Raw genomic sequence first — 20,492 nt, forward strand, 5'->3', positions numbered from 1 at the left:
CTGGCTACTAGATGGAGATCGTGAGGAGAGAGGAGGGGCGACCATGAGGGGAGATTGTGGGGGGAGAGCGGGGTCAGCCTTGAGGGAAATTTGTGAGGGGAGAGCAGGGGCGGCCGTGAGGGAAGATCATGAGGGGACAGGAGGGGCAGTTGTGAAGGGAGATCCTGAGAAAATAGGAGGGGCAGCCATGAGGGGTGAGGAGAGATCGTGAGGGGAGAGGAGGGACAGCCAAGGGGGAGATTGTGAGAGAGAGCAGGGTCAGTCTTGAGGGGAGTTCATGAGGGGAGATCAGGGGTGGCCATGAGGGGTGAGGGAAGATCATGAGGGGAGAGGTGGGATGGTTGTGAGGGGAGATCCTGAGAAGATAGGGGCAGCCATGAGGGGTGAGGAGAGATCGTGAGGGGAGAGGAGAGCTGGCCATGAGGGGAGATCGTGAGGGGAGAGTAGGGGCGGTCATGAGGGGAGATCGTGAGGGGAGAGTAGGGGCGGTCATGAGGGGAGATCGTGAGGGGAGATCGTGAGGGGAGAGTAGGGGCGGTCATGAGGGGAGATCATGAGGGGAGATCGTGAGGGGAGAGTAGGGGCGGTCATGAGGGGAGATCATGAGGGGAGAGGAGGGGCAGCCATGAGGGGTGAGGGGAGATCGTGAGGGGAGAGGAGGGGCAGCCATGAGGGGTGAGGGGAGATCGTGAGGGGAGAGGAGGGGCAGCCATGAGGGGTGAGGGGAGATCGTGAGGGGAGAGCAGGGGCAGCCGTGAGGGGAGATCGTGAAGGGAGAGTTGGCATGGTTGTGGGGGGAGATCGTGAGGAGGCAGGAGGGGTGGCCTTGAGGAGAAATCGTGAGGAGACAGAGGGGGTAGCCATGAGGAGCGATGGTGAGGGGAGAGAAGGGCAGCAATGAAGGAAGATCATGTGGGGAGAGATTGTGAAGGGAGGTCATGAGGCGAGAGCAGCACAGGCATGGGGCGTGAGGGGCGGCCATGGGCCATGAGGAGAGAGCTTGCGGGGAGGTGAGGTGTGGCCATGAGGGGTAGGGGCAGCAGCTATATAGCGTGGGCCACTATGAGGGGCCAGATGAGGGGTGGCTGTGACTGGAGATCATGAGGGGCAGCCATGAGGGGAGATCAGTTTGCCCTCAGTGACATGGTTCAGTGGTGGGCTTGGCAGTCCTGGGGTAATGGTTGGGCTCAATGATCTTTAAAGGTTTTTTCTAACCTAGTTGATTCTATGTGTTGTGTTTCAGCTCTGGAGAACATCTAGTCTCTGTCTTGCCTCCATGCTGCTGATCTGAGCGCACATGTTTTTCTTCTGAGCTCGTGTTTTTCTTCTGCTTCAGCTCCTGCAACTTTCTTTTCTGAACCCTGTTCTCTGCTCCTCTCTGCCCTTGCCCTGCCTTGTCACTACAGTCACTGATTAGAATGGAGCAGCCAGCATTTATTTTTAGGATTGCAGTTATTATGTTTAATCTCCTCCCCTTCCCCATTTGTTGCACTCCTACTCTTTGCCTTAGGAGAAGAAATTTCCCTCTAATTTCCCTGGAAGCCCCTATTATTGTGAAGGCAGTAGGATCCCCTCCTCTCCCGAGGCTGCTGCTGGGGTTGGAATAACCGCAGATGCATGGGGGCTGGGACGGAGTGAGTGGGCAAGTCCTTCCATCTAATTTTTCCAGAAAATTTGGGAATAGGCTCAAGCGTGCTCTGTCACAGGAGGAGGCACTAGCTTGGTGCTGTTGGCATTTTGGGATTTCTCCCAGTATCTGCCTGGAACTGCCAAAAAAGTCCCCATGCACCTGGGGTAGGGGCTGCACAGTGCTTGTCTGAATCCTTCCCCTGATCTGTTCCTCTCTCTCAGCAGAGCCTCACCGTGGTTTTCCGGGAGCCGTTCCCAGTGCAGCCCCAGAACAGCGAGAGCCCCTTGCCACAGCTTGTGTCCACATACCACCACCTGGAGTCAGTTATCAACACTGCCTGCTTCAACCTTTGGACAGGCCTGCTCTAGCACTGGCACCCCCGTCCTGGAGCAGCACGTGTACCAGACCTCCTGGTGTGGCTGTGCCATGGGTCAGCATGGGGAAGAACAGCCTCCAGCACCGCAGGCAGCGCTGGTGGTGGCATGCGAGGGTGCTGAGTTGAGGAGCCTGGGGATATGCACCTCCATGCACACTGGTGTGGCCCTCAGTGCACTGTTGTCAGTGGATTTGATACTGAATGACCTTGGACTGAACTGCAAGGGCAGGAGCTTGGCTGCTGTGGCTTGGCTGAAGCAGAGCGATTCTCAGGGACACAGCTTTGGCATCTGCAGGTGAGTTCTGCCTGCCTGGGAAGGCACGGAGGAGAACATAGAGCACCAGTTCTGCACAGGGCAGCACCGCACAGTGCTCTGGTTTTAGGTGGAAAGACTTCAGGCCTCTGAGCAGTGAGGCTGCCCACTTCTGTCCCTTTGCTTTCATCAGGAGAGCATCAAATGGGATAGGAAGGGTGAACTGGACCAGGAGAAGGTTTGATGGAGATGTACATTAAAGCCATTGATGTCTCTCTGAAATAAACTGAAATAGATTCCCACTCATGTGCTGTAGGCTAGAATGTGGAAAGCCTCCCATAGCAAATGCAGAGCCAACCCCGGCTGCAGGACTGGCTGGGTTTGCTCTGGACTCTCATACTTGCTCCAGAGCAGGAGCAGCAAGGTAGGCAGCCCCCAGCCTCTTACCTTGGTTCAGGCAGCCTGCAAGGAGGCTACTTGCTTCACTATCCCCATCTGCTGCAGGGTCGGTGCTGGGCAGTGGTAGCAGCCTTGAGAACTGCAGGACTTGGAATCCCAGAGCCCTTTTTCCACAACTCCAGGCACCAGCTGGAGCTGGACTGGGAGAACTTGCACCCTTCCCTAGGCGTGAATGCTCCCTTCAGCAGGGGAGCCTGGAAACCTCTCCCTGGACACCCTTGCAGACTGGAAGTGAAAGTTCTCCTGTGTACCTGAAGTCACCTACAGTGGTACCCAAGCCACCCCCAGATATGACATTCTGCAGATGGTACTTGCATAAATGAGGGTCCAGCTGCTTGGGCTGGTCCAGTAGGGCCTGGGGAAGGGAAATAGGACATAGATGCTCCTAACGTTGCCCTAGGAATCATCCTACCTACCACCACCCCCTAGTCATAAGGGAAGACACACAAGCTCCTCTGCTAAGCCATTGCTTTGACTTTTATTCCAGCAGTTTCCTTTTACTCTCTTGCCTTGCTGGTCCCACCATGCTGCAGCCCTTGACTCTCCCAGTATGACCGCAGCCAGCCCAGACCTTCCAGGGTGTCTCCTGCAGTGACAGACAAGGTCTCCTGCTGGCATCCCCAGGCAAGCTGGAGCAGCTTCTGCTCTGGGCAGGGCTTTCATCCCCAGGCAGGGGCTCTGATGCCCACTGCCTGCCTGTCTCTGCACAGTACCTAGCCAGCTGGTCCACAACTGGACCTGTCGGTGGGGCTCAGACCACCTGCAGCCTCACTCACCTTTCGGAGCATACTCGCACCCCACGTAGCCGGTGTAGCCAAGAGACTCCAGGAGCTGGAAGATGTAGGGAAAGTTCAGCTCCCCAGGACTGTCGGGCTCGTGCCGCCCTGGCACCTGTGCGATCTGGATATGCCCTAGGAAGGGAATGGGAAATGCTCTGTCCAAGGCAGCCCTGCCTGCAGCCTTCCTTAGGCATGCGACAAGGTGAACCAAGAGCACTCCGGTGCTTGCAGACAGCCATAGTAGAGTGTGGGGCAGGAGGGCCCCATTTGCAAGCCACTCCTGCCCCATTGCCACAGAGGAGCTGGTTTGGGCATTACCAATGAGTGGGAAGTATGTCTCCAGGTTGCGTGACAAATTCCCATCCATGATCTGACAGTGAAAGAGATCCTGTGGAGCAGAGAGGAGACGGATGGTGCAGCTGTTCAGCAGTTAGCAGTCAAGGATGGCTGTGCTATGGTCCTTGTCCCTCCCCATATCCCCAGAAGGGGATAACAAGCCCACAGCCCCTAGGACTCCCTAGTGGGTTTGTGTAAGGTTCTTTGGTGGAGGATGGACCCTGGAGATCTTCAATGCTGACTCACCAGCTGGAGCTTCAGGTTGGGCCGTCCTACCTTCTCCAGGATGGCAGCAGCTAAGGGTGCAAGAAATGAGAGACCATCACTCCCAGGCTGGAAGCTTCACACTGAAGCCCTGAGACCTTCCCCTTCTTCATCAACTGTGCTCCCTCAGCATCTCCCTGCAGGTGAGGCAACCTCCTGCCTTTCAGACTTGGGGGATCCTTCTCTTCCCTTGAAAGAGACCTTGGGGAGAGATGTACCTTGGTGCGGGGTGTTCAGATAGTAACGAGGGTCAGTGATGCGGTTGTTAATAGGCTCCACCAGTCCAACCATGTCTTCCTGTAACACAGCAATGTCACCCTAGAGAACATCTGTCACCTCTGCAGCAGTGCGAGCTCCTTCCCCATGCCAGATGGGTGCGAGATTCTCCATCTTGGTGCCCTAAGAGCTGCACCCATGGAGCAGGACCTGTTCCCCCCTTACCTGGGCCAGGAGGTCAGCAGCATATCTGAGATTCTCAATGAAGGTGGTTTCCATCTCCCCTGCCACTGCTGCCCGGTCTGCACCCTGGGGAACCCGCCCCGCCATCAGGTGGATCCTACAGACACAGAGATCAGCCACAGGCAGCAGCTCCAGTCTCCAACCAGGCAGCTGGTTGGACCTAATACACTTTTGGGGTCAGGCTGAGAGAGCAGACACAGAAGGGAGTAAGAGGAGCCACCTCCCATGCAGGAGGCACAACAGGCAGCCAGCAAGCGGGGGCACAAACACGAACCATCCCACCTCAGAATGCGGAGGGCCCTCTTTGAACCTTTTGCTGGACACATTCTAGATCTTGGTACTTCCCTTTTTTGCCAGCTGCCTCCACCTCTTTCAGCTGGAGACTGGAGCTTACTTAGGCTCTTGCTCCTGAGGCTGCCCTGAGGCCACCACAGTGGGCAGCAGGCATAGAGCAGGGAGGGGCCAGGGGCCAGTGCTGTGCTATGCCAGGCTATGTGCAGGGCTCCATGGCTGGGGGGAGCAAGGCTCTTCAGCACCATTTGGGCAAGGCATACACTGGAAACAAAAACCTTTTCAAACTCCCTGTCACCAGAGAGTGTGAATGGGTCTGGGCACCCCCTCGCCTGCTGGCCCATGCCTTCTCAGAGCTTTGGACTGTGTTTCTTAGGGAAAGAATGATGCAAAGTGAATGGAATCAAAGGGCCACGTTGGTTCTCTGGAGGGGGTTGTGCCCGGCTAATTGCATCTCTTACAGTGTCTCTGCTGTGCTGTAATCCGTAAAGTAACTGTTGAGTCCTGGGGGAAAGGACTGGTACGACTAGGGAGAAAAAAGGCAGGATTATTACGGGGACTGGCGCTTGGCAGCTTTGGGTCAGCTCCCAGCGAGCACATTTAAGACTGTGGCACTGCAACCAGGAGTCTGCAATGGAACGGCTCCAGCTCCATGCAGCCCTGGAGCTGCTCGGTGACCCGGCGGGCAGTAGGCACAGCAGTGCAAAGGGCGAGCCCCGCTCGGAAGAAGAGCTGGAGCAGGAAGGCTGCAGAGCAGGGGAGGGCTATTGTGCTGCAGGTCGGGGCAGCCGAGCCGCCTCAAGAGCGGGGTCCCGCTGGCACCTACCTGGGGCAGCCCACCGCCTTGGCGTACTGCACCGCCGCGGCCAGCCCCTGCCGGAAGGCAGCCTGCCGCCCGGGCACGGCCGCCAGCCCCATCTCGCCCGCCTCCTGGTCCCCTAGGACAGAGCGGGGAAGCGATCAGCGGCACCGGGGCACCCACGCGACTCCCCCACCACCACCTCCCGCAGCCCGGGGGGACGCGGCGGTACCGGGCGGGGTGTTGAGGAGGACGATCCGCACCCCCGCCCGCTCCGCTGCGTCCCGCAGCGCCTGGGCCGGGCAGCCCGCCGGCCAGGCTGCCTCCGCAGCCCCGAACCCCGCGGCCGCCGCCGCCTCCAGCCGCGCCGGGAGCGCCGGCAGCTGCGGGAAGAGCCAGGAGAGGTTGGCGGAGAAGCGCAGAGACATGGCGGGCGATGGGCGGGGCTATGCCGGGAGGGGCGGGGCCGAGCCGGCGCGCTCCCGCGCCGCCGCGTGGAGGGTGTCGCCGGCGCAGCCCCGTTGCAGCGCCCATCACCCGTGGCATCGGGGTAGGGCTTGAGGTGAGCACCTCACGGCTCCCACACTCTGCCCTGCAAGCGTGGAGGGCGGTGACGGCTCACGGCATGTCGCGGGGCTCCGAGGTCGGCGGCCCCACGCCGCAGCGCAGCAGGCAGAGCCGGCCCCGCGCTGCCTGTGACACCGGTGGGGTTGCTGTCTTAGAGCGGGGGGTGGCTGTCGCACGGCGCTGCTGGTAGCCCTCCGTGGGAAAGGTGTTTCTGCCAGGTGTTGGCCTGATATCCACAAAGCGCCGTATTAATTGGTTTCCTGGGGAGCTTGTCTCTTACAGTGTCTCATTATGCAGGAAACGCTTTCTCTTTTGTCCCATGGTCTGCATATTTTACCATAAAACGTTCATCTCCACTTCTGCAGAGCTGTGGCTCCGGTGTGCAGGAGTCCGTCCTCTGCAGTGCCTGTGCCCAGCCCTGTGTCCCCAGCCCCTGTCCCATGTGCTGTGTGCACCTCCAGCCACAGCTCACAGGCTGCACGGGTCGGGTGCACGTTCTGTCCAGCCCATAGGCGCACAGAGGCTGTGCAGCGGCTGCCAGAGGTGACACCATGAGCTGGGGATGTTTTGCAGCCCCTTGTGCTGAGCCTGTCCTGGGGGCTCTCATGGGAGTCCTGCATGGTGCAGCTCCCCTGTAACTGCGGCAGAAGAACAGCTCCCTGGCCCTCTGCAAGCCCCAGGAATTGGCTTTGGGAGAGCCTGGCAGCAGCACCACCTCGGCAGAAGCCAGCCAAAACACTGGGGTTTTGGTGGGAGGTCAGGGCAGTGCCAGTGAGGGGGAAAGCACTACTGAAGCTATCTGTTAGAGAGTCTCAACTCAATTAAAGCTATTGATCAATCAATTAAGAGAAGCTTGACTCAACTTCTTAAGAATTATTCAAACTGTCCCCAGTGATGGACAGTTGTGTGGGGGGTTGTGTCCATTCCCCCAGCACACGTGTCTCCCAGTGCACATGTCCCTACCCGACATTCCAGTGCATGTTCCCCAGCACTCATGTCCCCAGCATGTGTCCCGACGACACTGAAAGAAGGTAGATTTAGATTAGATATTAGGAAGAAGTTCTTCCCTGTGAGGGTGGTGAGACACTGGCACAGGCTGCCCAAGGAAGCTGTGAATGCTCCATCCCTGGCAGTGGTCAAGGCCAGGTTGGATGGGGCTTTGAGCAACCTGCTCTGGTGGAAGCCCAGGGGTCAGCCGGTGGGAGCATGAGATCTTTGCTTGGGGGTCAGTGAGTAAACATACAGCTGAACCCTGTGTGGGTGACTTGGGCAGCCAGAGGGGAGCACAGGGAGCCCTCGCAGCACTGACAGCAGGTGAATCTGCTGGGCTCCGCGCTGAAGCATTAATGGCGTCTTTATATATCTGGTAATATATCGCATTGATTTTCTCTTGTTATAACTGCGGTTCCTGCATTGCAGGCCAGTGTTTTGTCACTTTACCTTGATACCGCACCGTGGATTTACTCCTTGCCGTGCCACTCGCAGCTCTGGAGCTGTGTGCCACACTGGTGCTGAGCCCCGCACCCAGCATCCGCTGTCTAGGGGAGCTGGCAGGAGTGTGGGGTCAGACCGGCCCCTGTGTCCCCCCAGGGAGGTGGGGAGGGCACCGAGCAGGAGGGAGCTCGCTGTGTCCCTTCTGCCACCCCGGAGTTTTATTGGCCCAAAGAAAACGTAGCTCCTGCACATTTTATTAGCGAGCTGACATTTCAGTGCAGACACAGCTCTGGCCTCTATGGCAGTGGGATGGGGAGGTGGTGGGTGCCCCCCACACCCAGGCAAGTGCCTGGAGTGCCCTGTGGCATGAGCAGCATCAGCAAAGCCAGCTCCTCCTTTGCCCCCCCGGAGCCCGCTGCAGTGGGGGCACCAGTCCTCCCAGTACCCCATAAATCCCCCAGCTCGTGCTGCGGGGAAGGTTTTATCTCTCTCCTTTATGAAACACATTTTAATTTAAATTGACATTTCTGAATTTTAACTACCTGTCCCCAGGCTCCCAGGTGGCTCAGCTGGCACACAGCCGAGGTGCTGCGGCTGGGGTGGATGAGTGGCATTCTCCCGCTGGGGTTTGTCACCTTCTGTCCCTCCTGGGCTCACCCAGATCTGTCCCGCTCCCCCTGCGCCCCGCAGCTATGTGAGGTGTTACAGGACTGAGGCTGAGAGGGGGCACCCTGGGTCTCCCTCCTCCCCTGGGCTTTCTTCTCTGCTCTGAAGCACCCCAATATTTTACAGCCATGTTTGGTTTTTGGCTTTTATAGGGAAGAACATTCTAGCATTCTCATGTGTAGAAAAAGGCTGGGAAAAGTGATCCGTGTGTGAGCCAGCACCTCACGGAAGGAGCTGCAGGAGCTTTGCTTGTGATAAATCTCATGATTTTTCACCAGTCTTCCCCAAACCCATCCCCTCTGAGTACAAAGGGACCAAGAGATAATAAGCCAAAAGCATCTCTAGCAGCACCCAGCAGCAACCCAGCACCCCGTCCCTGCCTGTGTCCCTGAGGCCAGTGTGACCCCACAATGGCCATGCCTCCTGCCCCGTTGCCCACACCCAGCCCGGGCATCTCTCTCAACTCCACAGTGCTGGGAGAGCCTTTGCAGAGTGGCGTGACCTGGCTGGCTGCATGTGTATCCCCAGCTCTCCTTCTTGCCCAGAATCCCACCAATTAGTCCGGTTTCTTGGACCTCCCAAGACCCTGGGATCTTGCACCAAAGGGATGTGCCAGCCCCAGTGCCCACTACGCACTCTTTGGTGGGACCCATCACTCCACGAGGTCCCTCTCTGCTTACCACAGCCTGTGCATACTGTGCAGAGAGAGCTTGTTAATTAGCATCTTTCTGCCATGGAGCCGCCTGCTTTAAAGACAGTGACTCCTCCCAAAGCTGTAACAGAGATTTCTGTGGGATGCCTTAATAAGCACTCGCTTTCTTACAGCCTCCAAAAACAGTTGGGTAAAAGAAAATCTATACATCACATTATGGGAAATGAATGCCCAACCTTTGCCAGTTTATGGATATTCTTCAACAGGGAGAATCATATAAACTACTAGATTGAACCAGGTGGGAATGTGACATAAATCCCAGTGTGGCCAAGACACGGAGGTGAGGACCGAGCACCCCGGTGTCCCCGCGGTTCCTGGTGTGGGTGGAATCTCCATCACCCAGCTGGGATTTTCTTGCTATTCCAAGATTTCATGGGAAATTAATGAGGAGGCCAAATTCTCCTCCAGCTCCTGGAGGAGGCCGGGGCAGGCGGTGCCTGGGCCTGCTGAGCTGGCAGATGTTGTTTAACATTCCCGGCAGTAATTAATAGACGGCTTCATCACTCTTGTATGATTCAAGCGTGTCGTCCCGCTTCTCTCCAAATACAGAGCAGAAATATTTGTTAAACGTAGCTGGCGTTTGCGCCTCATCATTAGCGCTCGGGCAGCTCCAGCGGCTGCAGGATTTATCACCTTGCCAAGATTTCTTTTGGCCTCACGATGCCACTGCCATCCCTCCCTCTGCTGCCAGCCCCTCCTGGCAAGCATCTCGCTTTATCACTTTCCCTCTGATTTATGTCCAGCCAGTTGCTACCTCTCCTTTACACCGTGGTTATGGATTCCCCCCTTTTCCACTCATTGTGCTGCAGCAGGATGGGCTTTGGCCAAACCATATCCTTGAAACCGTCTGCCTGAAACCATCTCCCTGAGCAGGGGCACCCATTGCAATTCAACCCAGCAAGGCTCTGCGGTGGGATGCAGGGGAAGGATCCCTCTGCGGATGCTTCACCCCTCAGCGCTTGCTGGGCTGGCGAGGCTGCATTGAGCAGTGACCTGTGTGGGGACACAGCCTGGGCTGGGCTGGGCACAGTGACAGAAAGTGCTGGCTCAGGGAGCAGGGACAGAGCTGGCTTGAAGGAGGTAGCAGCCCATTACCCAGCATTGCCGGTACCCCGAGGAGTCACTGCAGAGACAAATTATTAGGAGCCTCCCAGCTCATCCTCGCTCACAAACAAAAGCACGCAGGGACTCCCTGGAGCACCCCGCTCACAGTGGTGGCATGGCACAGTGTCAGTCCCCGTGCCCAGAGCAGGGACATGGTGGTGACGCAGAGAACAGGCACTCAGCAGCGCCTGGGGAGGGAAGGGGATACTCCTGCCTGGCTGATCCGGGGCTGCTGAGGTGCAGGTGTAGGTGCCCAGGGTCTGGCCTCATGGGAGCAGCATCTCCAGGGCACAGCCTGACCCTGGCTCCCATCCCACAGCCCCTTGGGGCTCAGGGACCAGCCTTAGCTCTGCCAGCACCAGCACATTCCCGCCCCGTGCCCCGTGCCATGGGGCCCAGCAAGCATGCAGGAGCCCAGCAAGCATTGCACCCCTCCCCAATGCGGCCCTCTGCAGCCCGGTCACCATGTTAAGCCATCTCTTAATTAATCAGGCTGATTGTAATGTGTTTTTAGGGCATTAAAATTCAATTGTGGAATTCTCTGCTGGCTGGGCTTGCAATGAATACAGAAGTTTGCCTAATTAGAGCTGACATGCAGCCGGCGGGAGAACCAGACAAACGGTCCCACCAGGGCTGCCAGCCCCATGCCCCTCGCCTGGCCCCAGCATCCCCATCCCTGCTGCTGTGGGGTCCAGCACCCACAGCCCTGCCGTGGGCACCCCAGCCCCGCTGTGGGCACAGGGAGGGCAGCACTGCCTAGCCATGGTGGCCCTGGGGACATCCCCAGTCAGGCACTGTGCCAACCCTCTGGCCAGGCACCAGCCATGAGCAGCTGAGATGTTTCCTTATCAGCAGCATCAGGTCTTCGCTGTCATTACCACAGCAATTATTGTCTCATTTGGAGTCTTTAGCTGCCATAATCTGTCTCTTGCACTGATTTATTCCGCAGGCCTCTTCCCCAGCAGTGCAGGAGGGAAGGAGCCATCAATAAGGAGGCAACAAGCTCCACCTCATGGGGAAGTTTCTCCCAGGTTGGAGCAGAGCAGAGGTGCCCTGTAGCTGGAGCATCCTCCCATCTAGACCAGGCACATGGCTGGGGCCAAACTGAAACCTGCCACCTCCCAGCACCAGTTTGGAGCCGGTTCTCCCAAACCTGGTGCATGTTTATTATTCCAGCTGCTGTTAGCATCAGCACATGCAGGGCTGAACCACCCATGCACACAGACAGGAAGCAGAGCAAGGTGTTCACTCTCCAGGGACGGACAGAAGGACGCCAAAGCCACAGCTTCCTTGTCTTTATCCTGTCTCTAGATGGGGCTGTTACTTGGAGGCGGTTTTCTCTCTGTGTCAGTCAGTACCTCCTGTGACTTTGCCACCAAGAACTTCACTGAGACTTTTCTCACCTGCATTTGCCGACTGCCAATTTGCACTTGCTGCTCCCGCTTTCCCATTTTCCTGGCCTCTGTGCAGCTCTCACCTCCTCTTTCACCTCCCCTCGCAACCAGGATGTCTGGGGCTATTCCAGAGAGCAGTTTGGTGGCAGCCCCGGGGACAGTGACAGCCGCTGGGCAGAGCTCCCCAGGCACCATGATCCGCCCCACAGGAGAGGCAATGATGGGATGGGGACAATGGGACAGTGCCAGGTGACTGAGAGTGCGAAGTGGGCTTATGCTATGGCCAAAGTCACCTAGGGGCTGCTGCATGTGAGTGCCACAGCTCACTGTGCTGGAGTATCGCACCTGCCTGGCTCTGGCCCTGGGGCAGGAGGGGGTCCCCTGTGGTAAGCTGCCACCCCAGCTGCCCCCATACATGGGGTGACCCCAGGCACGGGTGCTGGTGGCAGCAGTCACCCTCACTGCGTGCATGGAGCAGGATGCCATCCTTATGGTGCCTGTGGTGGGGACTCTCTGTGCCCCCACAGCCTCGCTGACACCCTGAGCAAGGCAAACCCAGCATCGCAGCAGCCCCGGTGTCCGTCCTTGCTCCGACCCTCACCCCCATGTCTGTGGTGGGATGCCACAGCAGGACAAGGGGAAGCCACAGCAGGGCACGGGCAGGAAGCCACCAAGTCCCCACACCTCGGCTGAGCACGGCTGTGGGGTACAGTGGATTGGGGCAGGCAGGGTGGCAGAGCTGCCAATGGTCCTTGTGGCTCCATCCCAGTCCAGCAACATGGCTCCTGTCCCACCCTGGCACCCGCCGCAGCACAACCTGCCTAATGGAATCCATTTATATGCAAAATCCCTAGAAAAAAGCGGTAATTAATGAAGTCCCTTTCATTACCATTATGCAAATGCGATTAATTTCAGCTGTTATGAATATGCAAATATTACAATTATGATCTAATTGCCAATGTGTGTAGGGGAGCAGGCAGAATATCAAGTCTCAGCCCAAGCCCCAGGAGCTTTGGGGTCCGGAGCTGCTCCGGGATGCTGCAGGCAGGAGGGGGGATGCCTGGCAGGGGGGGCTCTGCCTGCTCTGTGTGTGGGGCCAGGCAGCAGGGACATGCCTCAGCCACTGCATACCTGTGGCATAGGTCCTGCATGGGCCTCCTCTATTAACCCCACAGTGCCCCAGGCAGGCTCCCCACTGTGCCATAACCCCTAACCCCTGTGTCAGGTAAGCCTGTGCCAGGCTGGGGCTGAAGAGCTGCTGGACAACATTGTCCATCCATCTTCAGCCTTATAAGATATCCCTGGGCTGCAGGGAGGAGGAGGAAGATGGTTACCAGGCAACACAGTGCTGCAGCACTGGAGGGCAAGGAGGCAAATGGCAGCAGGAGACATAGACCTGCCCTGACCCTGCTCCCTCCCAGTCCAGGCTATGGTGGCCCCGGGCCTATGGCGCATGTACACGCTGCCTGTGGGATGCCACCACTGTTAGTAAACACTGCGTGTCACCGGCCCTGCTGTAATCTCAGGAAGGGACCACCATCACCCATGATGTAAGAGGTGTCCTGTCCTCTGAGCCAGCTGGGACCCCCAACCCTTCACCTACCATCTTATGTGGGTTTCGGCATTCCCCACTGCTGGTGGTGCTCTGGGCTTATGAGAGGCTGGGGGAGAGACAGGCAACACGGCTGCTCTGGCAGTGGACAGGTCCTGGTGCGGTGAGCCTGGAGCCGGTGGATTGGGCTGTGGGGATGCCCCGCATGCAGATGCCCTGTGTGGGGCCATGAGGATGCTCTCTTCGGGGCTATAAGGATATTATGCATGATGCCAGGAGGATGCCCTGCTTGGGACCATGGGGTGCTCTGTTTGGGGCTATAGAGATGCTATACACAGGGACATGGGATGCTCTGTTTGGGGCTGTGGTGATGCCCTGTGTGGGTACATTGCGATGGCCTTGTGTGGGGCCAGGAAGATGCTCTGTGTAGGGCCACATTCCCACAGAGGAAGGCAGGCAGCAGGCTGTGCTCCTGCACCCCGTGGCACACAGATGTCACCCAAGGAAGGGCCAGCAGCAGGACCAGGGCTCCCCGCGCCAGCACTGGGTCCTGTGGGGTCAGCGTCCCGCAGGGCTGCCCGTTGGAGGATGCTCTCTCTCCTGCACCACTGCGCTGAGCCCTCACTCTCGCTCCAGCGCACAGCCCCTGCTGGGCCTGGTGGCAGCCGAGGCTGTGCACAAGGCAGCGCAGCAGCTGGTCCCAGCCATGCTTGCAGCAGGCAAGAGACCTTCCCCGGGGCAGAGCAGCTCTCTTCTGCCCTAGTGAGCCCCAAACCCAGCCTGCCCTCCCTGCCAGGGTGACAGTCCCATCTCAGTCCTCACCACCGCCCTCCCATAGCCCTGCAGAGTGGAGGAGGCTGACAGGTCCCCCCCAGGGGAGGTAGAGGGGCTGTAAGGACACTGTCACCCCTCTGGGGTCCCTGGTATCTGCTCCCCACAGCCCCAGCAGCCAGCCCCATCTTCACATCCCAGTGAGGTCGACAACCCTGCTGGAGAGGATTTCCTCACCCACCACCACAACCCTCCACAGCAGCAGCGACCAGCTGAAATCCATGTCTCCAGCCTGTGCCCCCGACGTGGGGACAGAAAGAGACCTCCCATTGCTCACGCTAATTTCAGCATCATGTGCTTTAACAGCGGACTTCTTGTAACAATGGAGGAGGAACCGAGCAAGGCAGCAGGCAGCCTCATGGCAGGCATGGTTAGTCAGCCCTCATGCCTGCACACAACAGCACAGCCTGGGCACCCCCTCCAGCTTGTCCACAGCCCCAGACTCCAAAATCCCCCAGCCTCTTCCCATGGGGAAGCTAGGAAGAGGAGGAGAAGTAAGAGGCTTCTCAGAGCTACTCCTCGGTTTCCAAGGCAATGAGACGTAATGGCTGTTCATTCGGCAGGGTCATCCCTCTGTGCTGGAGCCTGGAAAGGGGCTGAGGAGCAGCCACAGACCCCAGCCCCGACATCCTGGCTCCCCACCCCATCAGGAATTGCTAAGCACCCACAGCCACGTCCTCGCTGGGGCCAGCCCTGCTCCATGCAGGTCAGCAAGGGCCAGGCAGCGCTCGGGGACACGGAGAGTTTTGCACAAGCTGTTCCCTGTCAGTTGCCATCAGCGTTGAGGATGGAGCTGGACATTCACTTCCTTGGCACAGCTGCCACTATGTCCTGCAGATGCTGGTGGGGTGCCAGACCAGGGATGACCCCAAGGGTTGCAAACCAAGAGAAGCACCAAAGCGCAGCATTTCTCCTCCATCTCTCCAGGGCAGTGTGGGCACCCATGGGTGCCATCACCACTGTGTTCAGTGGCCCTGTGGCAACTCGCAGCGAGCACTTGCTGCTCCATCCCCGTGGGTATGATGAAGGCACACAGCCTGGCCCTGCTCCCCACACCACCCCTTGTGTTTTCCCAACTAAATGAATTGAGAGAGATTTCTTCTCAGCAGCGCCAATCGATGCACCCCGTGTTATCAGCCCCCCCAGCCCTCAGGGTAGATATGGGTGAGGGGAAAAATTGGATTTGCAGCCATTTTCATTGGGATTTAATTGGGCAGTCTCACCTCGTTGCCTTAATCCCAGGTGCTGACATGCACAGCCAAGGCAGCAGCTCCCCTTATTTATCACTTTTCAAATATTTGCCTCTTCGTAGTTGTGGGAAATCGATGCTCCCGCCTGTGGCATGCCGGGAGTGACCTGGCCGGGCGGCCGGATGGCTGGGGATCCATCAGCCGCTGCCATCGCTATCGACAGGGTGATTGGGGTTTAAGAGGCACTTTGATAGCAGAACCGGCACACATTAAGTGCTCGTCATCAGGGGATGATCATGACTTATTACTGCTAATTCTCCCCGCGCAGCGGCAGGGCCGCAGGGCTCTTCCTCGCTAATCGCCACATGGCTCCGTGCCGAAGTGCTGGCGTGAGGTGCCTGGTGCTGTGCTCCCAGTGCTGTGCTCCCAGCGTTATGCTGCTGGTGCTGTGCTCCCAGCTCAGTCCTCGGTGCATTTGGGATCCTTGTCCCCTGGGTGTTGCTGCAGGGCTGGTGGCTTTCTGTGCCTCTCACTGTGTGTCCAGCCTGCGGGAGGTTGAGTCCCTGGTGGGGTCCTGGCTTGGCTGATGGAGGGGCCGCAAAGCTCTGGCTGCACCCATAGGCACCTGTGCAGGGGCCAGGTGCCTGCTCTGTCCCTCTTACCCCTTGCTGGGCATTCCCAGGCCCAGCATTGTCTCCAGCCCCCCTATCTCACACCATCACCCGCCTCAAGCCATCAGCATCCTGGTCTCTGGAAGTCTCAGCTGGACTGGAGACAGGAGCAGAACCTGTGAGAATGACAGCACTGTCAGGGTGACCCTGTACTCATTCCAGGTGGATCTCAGAGCTGGTGGTTGTGGTCATGCCAGCTTGGCTCTGGCCCCATGTTTGCCTCCCTGTGTCTTTTCTCCATGGGATGCTCCTGGATCCCTGTGCAAACTTGGGCATCCTCCAGCCCTGGCAGCCCCATTCCCTGGCGGAGCTATGGTGGGGCAGCCACCAAGCCCTTCACCAATGTGGGCTCTTGCTGTGAAACCAGCTGGATTAGTGTCATCCAGCCCTGTCGCTTGGAAGGCATCCAGTAATGAGCAGCCAGAGAGACAGAGATCCTCAGTGGCAGCAAACAGACGCTGCTGTCACTGTGCAGCAGCTCTGGCACACATGGGCTGCCAACACAGTGCTGGGACCAGGACCATGGCAGTGCTTCCCGACAGCCCTGTGCAAGGGATAGGAGCAGGAGGTGACCCTGTGCTGTCCCCTCTGGGTGGGGAAGGGATCCCAGCCTCCCTGCAGCAGCACAGGGGCAGGCAGGGAATGCTCCCAGGTTGCACAGAGATTCCCCAGCCATGCTGCAAAGGACAACGGTTTTGGCAGCTGGATGACAGAGTCTTGGAAGAAGAGCGCATGGAGCTGGGAACGGTGCTGTGCCTGGCTGCTGTGCTCTTGCTGGCACCCATCCATCCTTCAGCTCCATCTCCAGCCCAGCTTGAGCTCCTGCCCTTGGCAGTCCCATCTTGGGGCCGCACCAGGGCCAGCTGCTCTGGCAGTGAGGACCCTGCTTCTAACTTCCAGCCCAAACTTATTCATGGCCAGGTCAAACCCATCATCCCTGTGCCAAGGCTGTGCTCCAGCCCAGCAGTGCTACTCCCTCCTGGGTGCTCATCCTCACAGTGTGCTACGAGAGCCTGTTACCTCCAACTCCCAGGAAACATGGGTCTCCATGGGGATCTCCTCAGATGGACAGCAGGATTTGCACCAGAGGGGCTGAGCCCTGCTCTCTTCCCCAGTCCCTTGCCCTTGTCCATGCACCCCAGCCAGTTCATGTCTCCTGCTGCCTGCTACAGGGCTGGAGGTGTCCCTTCCCTGTCCCCAGAGCCACCTGGGGTGACATGCTTCACCCGCTTGTCCCTATTGCCGTGGCAATGGGCGTTCTCTGCCCTCCACCCCACAGTTTAGCCCTTAACAAGGGGCCTAATGAAATAAAGAGGTCAAACCAGGACTAATGGGGCTGGTGACATGCTGCTGACCCCCAGCTCATATGGCCTTGGTGCCACTGCCACTAGTGACCCCAGCAGGGCTCCCTGTGGCTGTGCTGCCCGTCCCAGCATGAGGAGCAGGTACTCGGCTGTCCTGTGGGAACCCCTTTACGGAGATGAAAGATTGAGCAGAGGCTGAGCCAGGGCCTGGGGCTTTGCAGGGTGGGAATTGGTTTCCTTGTTAAGCGCTGGGTTTGGTTTTTTCAGCAGGCTGTTTATGGGAATGGAACCGCCCCGTGTGAATTATTCATGGCCCCTCACAAGCTCATTCTCAAAATATCAATTTCTCCCAGTCACGCCAAGCAGCACTTAAGCCTAAAAGCCTTGTTAAAGTGAACCGCTGGCCCAGTGAGCCAGGGAGGGAACAGGAGCAGCCGGGAGCAGGGCTCTGCAGGGAGGGCCCTGCACCCACCTTGCAGGTCCTGGAGCTGTGGGGCAGGACACGGTGGGAATTGCAGGAGGGGACCCAGCGTGGGGTGGAGGATGGGCATGAGGATGGTGGGCATCACCCCAGAAGGTCATTGCAGCACGCTGGGACTCTCCCTCAGGCTCTCTCCTGAGCAGGCTGATTCCCAGAACGGGGGGATCTCCCCACTCTGGCCGTCAGCAGCATTTACGGAGCCACATGAGGAATTAATCAGGTGGAGGAGCACGGGTGAGTGCAGGCATTAGCAGGGGGAGCTGCAGGAGTTGGTGAGGGAGACACAAACACTAAGGGACAAACCAGCCCAGCTGTGGCCACAGATGGCACAGTGATGCTGCTCTCCCTTGAGGATGCAGCCAGGACACTGGGACTCCCATGCATTTGCATGGAGCACTGCTCAGGAAGTCACCATGCTTACCGGGAGCCATCAGTGCCTTCTGCTTTGCTGCTGGCACTGATGGAGGAGGGCAGGGTGGGCAGCATGAGGGCATCTCTGGCTGCAGGGGGCATTGAGAAGCACCCCAGGCAGGGCACCACACCAGCACCCACACCAGGGCCACAGTGGCACTTGCCAGGGACGCTGGCATGAGGCAGAGGCAGTGCCACAACTCTGACCCTGTCCCATCAGGGGCAGCCCCAAGAGGCAGCCGGAACCCTGCAGGCAACAGCTGGGCCGGAGAAGCACTGCTGGTAATTACTAATTAAAATGCAGATGCTCCTGAAACCGCAACTTCGAGTTTCTCTAGCAACTGCTAAATCAAAAGCAATGAGGCAGGGAAATGCCGAGTCACGCAGTGGGTGCCACCGTGCGGTGTCAGTGTGGGCAGGAGGATGCTGGTCCTGCCAGGGCACCCCCAGCATAACCCTGCCTTCCCCCTGCTTCACCCCAGAGCAGCTCCCACAGCCCCTGGGAAAGAGGGGCTCAGCTCCCAGCAAATCCAGATTGTGTCCTTCTCCTCCAGCACAGTCTGCCTTCGCCATGTGCTCACCATGGTGTCGGGTGAGTGGAGGGCAGCATCCAGCCCATGGCCAGACTGGGCATCCTAAAGTGGGGATAAGGGCTATTTTCCCCCAGGACCAGCCTCTCTTGTCTCTGAGAGCAACCACTCACAGCAAGGCAAAAAACCCAAACCAATAGAAAACCCAGAGGTTAACGTGTGCTTCCCACAGAGCTGCTAAAATGTGTTTTAGGAAGGAGGACACCCCATTTCTCCGTCAACCTCCACCTAAGCACCTTTCTGGTGTCACCCCTTGTGTGTGTCTCACTCTGCTGCGCTTGCCCTGGTACCTCAGGCTGTAATGCTGCAGCAAGCCCTCTTCTTCATCACTATTATTTCACGAGTCTTCCTCACACCAGCAAAGTTTTTGCATCCTCACATTGCCTGTTGATGCAAATAGTAAATTGTTTTGGTCCCCAGAGCTTCTCCTTGGCGTGGCCTTTCCCTGATGCCTCCCCATTAACAAGGCCATTTAGGGAATCTGTCTATGAGTTGGTTTTTAATCCATCTTCTGTGCCCTCTTAATTCCTCATAAAGCAAGTTTTTAATCAAAATGTCATGTGGCAATAAGTGAAACTCTGGAGAGAAATGAGTGGTGTTCTGCTGGTGCTGCTGCCCAGGCTCTGCTCCTGCCCAAAGACACAGCGGGTGTGCTGTACATCAGCTCTTTGACATGACCCCACATGAACCCCCCGCTGTTTTGCTGAGCTCAACATCTCCACAATTGGGCTTTGCTTTTTGCACTGTCCCTTTTTCTTTGCCATCCCAGTCCAGCGGAAAGTGGCTCTGCCTCTGGCACACGGTTTGGACCAGGCTCCAGGCTTTTGGGCATGGCTCCATTTATCCATCATTTGTCCAATTACGAGGACTTGTCAGGAAGACCCCTCAGCAATGGGTGGGTTACCTGCACGCAGGGACCTGCCCTGCTGCTCCAATGCAGCTCCTGCCACGTCCTCTCCTGCTGCAGGGCTGCAGGTCATCTGCCCACAGGCATCACCAGCCCCAGAGCGGGTGCCAGCAGGGCCACCCTGGTACCCAGGTGCCCTGGATGGGAGGACGTCAGCGTGTGACAATGTGATCATTTCCATGGCAACAGTGTGTGACAGTGCAAGCACCGGCTGCTCCACAGTGATGCTGGGGTTGCCCGTCTGTGTGTTTCTCCTGGAGGGAACCAGCATGGTGTGGGCACCCGCTGCTGATGGCAGGATATAAGGGACTGCCACGAGCCTGAGCTCCACCCGAGCAAACCCATGGCTGTTCCCTGACCATTGCTTTGTGAGAGTGGGGCAGAGCTGTGCCCATGGCTGGTTTGGCAGAGGCAGCGTGGGGAGCAGGGACCACCTCGCCCAGGTCCTCCTGCCCCACAGTGCAGGCAGAAGCCACTCAGGAGCACGACAATACAGCAGTGCTGCAGCATGAATCCCCATCTCTGGCAGGTGCAGGGCAAGGCAGTATCCCCATGTGCCCTGTACCCACCCCCAAAATGCTTGCACCAACACACGATACTGAGCACAGCATCCCCGCTCCGAGCAGAGCTGGGAGGAGCCCACGCGGAGCCCTGGTGTGCAGGAGCACAGCATCTCCCACTTCCCCCACGCAGGCGATGCCGCAGCCTGCACTGTGCCCAGGGGGAGCACCGATGAGTCAGGGGCTGGCGCTGAGCACCCATGGGCCAGGGGCTGGCACTGAGCACAGTGGGGGCTGCGTGGGGGCTGGAAACACAGCAGGAAGGGAGAGAGGGAGGGAAGGCAGAAGGGAGGGAAGGATGGAAGGCAAGTGACCCACACGTGAGTGCTCAACCTTGCTCCGGTCCCCAGCACGCCTGTTGCTTGGAGAGAGCTGCCAGGGAGAATGGAGTGGGCACTTAATCTCCCCTTGTAAGTTTAATTAATGGGCTGCAGCGCTCATTCTGTGCTGCTGCCTTAATTGGTACAAGCTG

General features: G+C 58.1%; 2 protein-coding genes across 19 annotated transcripts in view; one reads left to right on the forward strand and one right to left on the reverse strand.

The window, feature by feature from the left end:
- Window positions 1-2,565, forward strand: part of SZT2 (SZT2 subunit of KICSTOR complex) — a 59,209-nt gene extending 56,644 nt beyond the window's left edge. For 12 of the 18 annotated variants that reach the window (XM_030494244.1, XM_030494242.1, XM_030494249.1 and 9 more), the window contains one exon: window positions 1,852-2,565. In XM_030494244.1, coding sequence (XP_030350104.1) covers window positions 1,852-1,998 — 147 coding nt within the window. In that variant the 3' untranslated portion in view covers window positions 1,999-2,565. The remainder of the gene's footprint in view (window positions 1-1,851) is intronic. The other 6 variants (XM_030494258.1, XM_030494259.1, XM_030494243.1 and 3 more) reach the window with 1 other exon arrangement.
- A 604-nt stretch (window positions 2,566-3,169) lies between these two features.
- Window positions 3,170-6,105, reverse strand: HYI (hydroxypyruvate isomerase (putative)). Its single transcript, XM_030494263.1, has 8 exons — window positions 5,879-6,105; window positions 5,674-5,785; window positions 4,539-4,653; window positions 4,316-4,394; window positions 4,080-4,129; window positions 3,816-3,885; window positions 3,495-3,629; window positions 3,170-3,304 (listed from the first exon to the last, which is right to left on the reverse strand). The coding sequence occupies exons 1-8, from the start codon at window positions 6,072-6,074 to the stop codon at window positions 3,216-3,218; spliced, it is 846 nt and encodes a 281-aa protein (XP_030350123.1). The 5' UTR covers window positions 6,075-6,105; the 3' UTR covers window positions 3,170-3,215.
- Window positions 6,106-20,492: the final 14,387 nt, after the last annotated feature.

The sequence above is a fragment of the Strigops habroptila genome, chromosome 8 (genome assembly GCF_004027225.2).
Source record: "Strigops habroptila isolate Jane chromosome 8, bStrHab1.2.pri, whole genome shotgun sequence".
NCBI lineage: Eukaryota > Metazoa > Chordata > Aves > Psittaciformes > Psittacidae > Strigops > Strigops habroptila.

Excerpts from the sequence above, each read along its gene's own strand:
- HYI (XM_030494263.1), bottom strand. The coding sequence starts at position 6,074 with ATGTCTCTGCGCTTCTCCGCCAACCTCTCCTGGCTCTTCCCGCAGCTG. Across the intron at positions 4,130-4,315 it reads TCTGAACACCCCGCACCAAG|CTGCTGCCATCCTGGAGAAG; the intron begins GTACATCTCTCC and ends TTGCACCCTTAG. Across the intron at positions 3,305-3,494 it reads GTGCGAGTATGCTCCGAAAG|GAGACACCCTGGAAGGTCTG; the intron begins GTGAGTGAGGCT and ends CTGTCACTGCAG.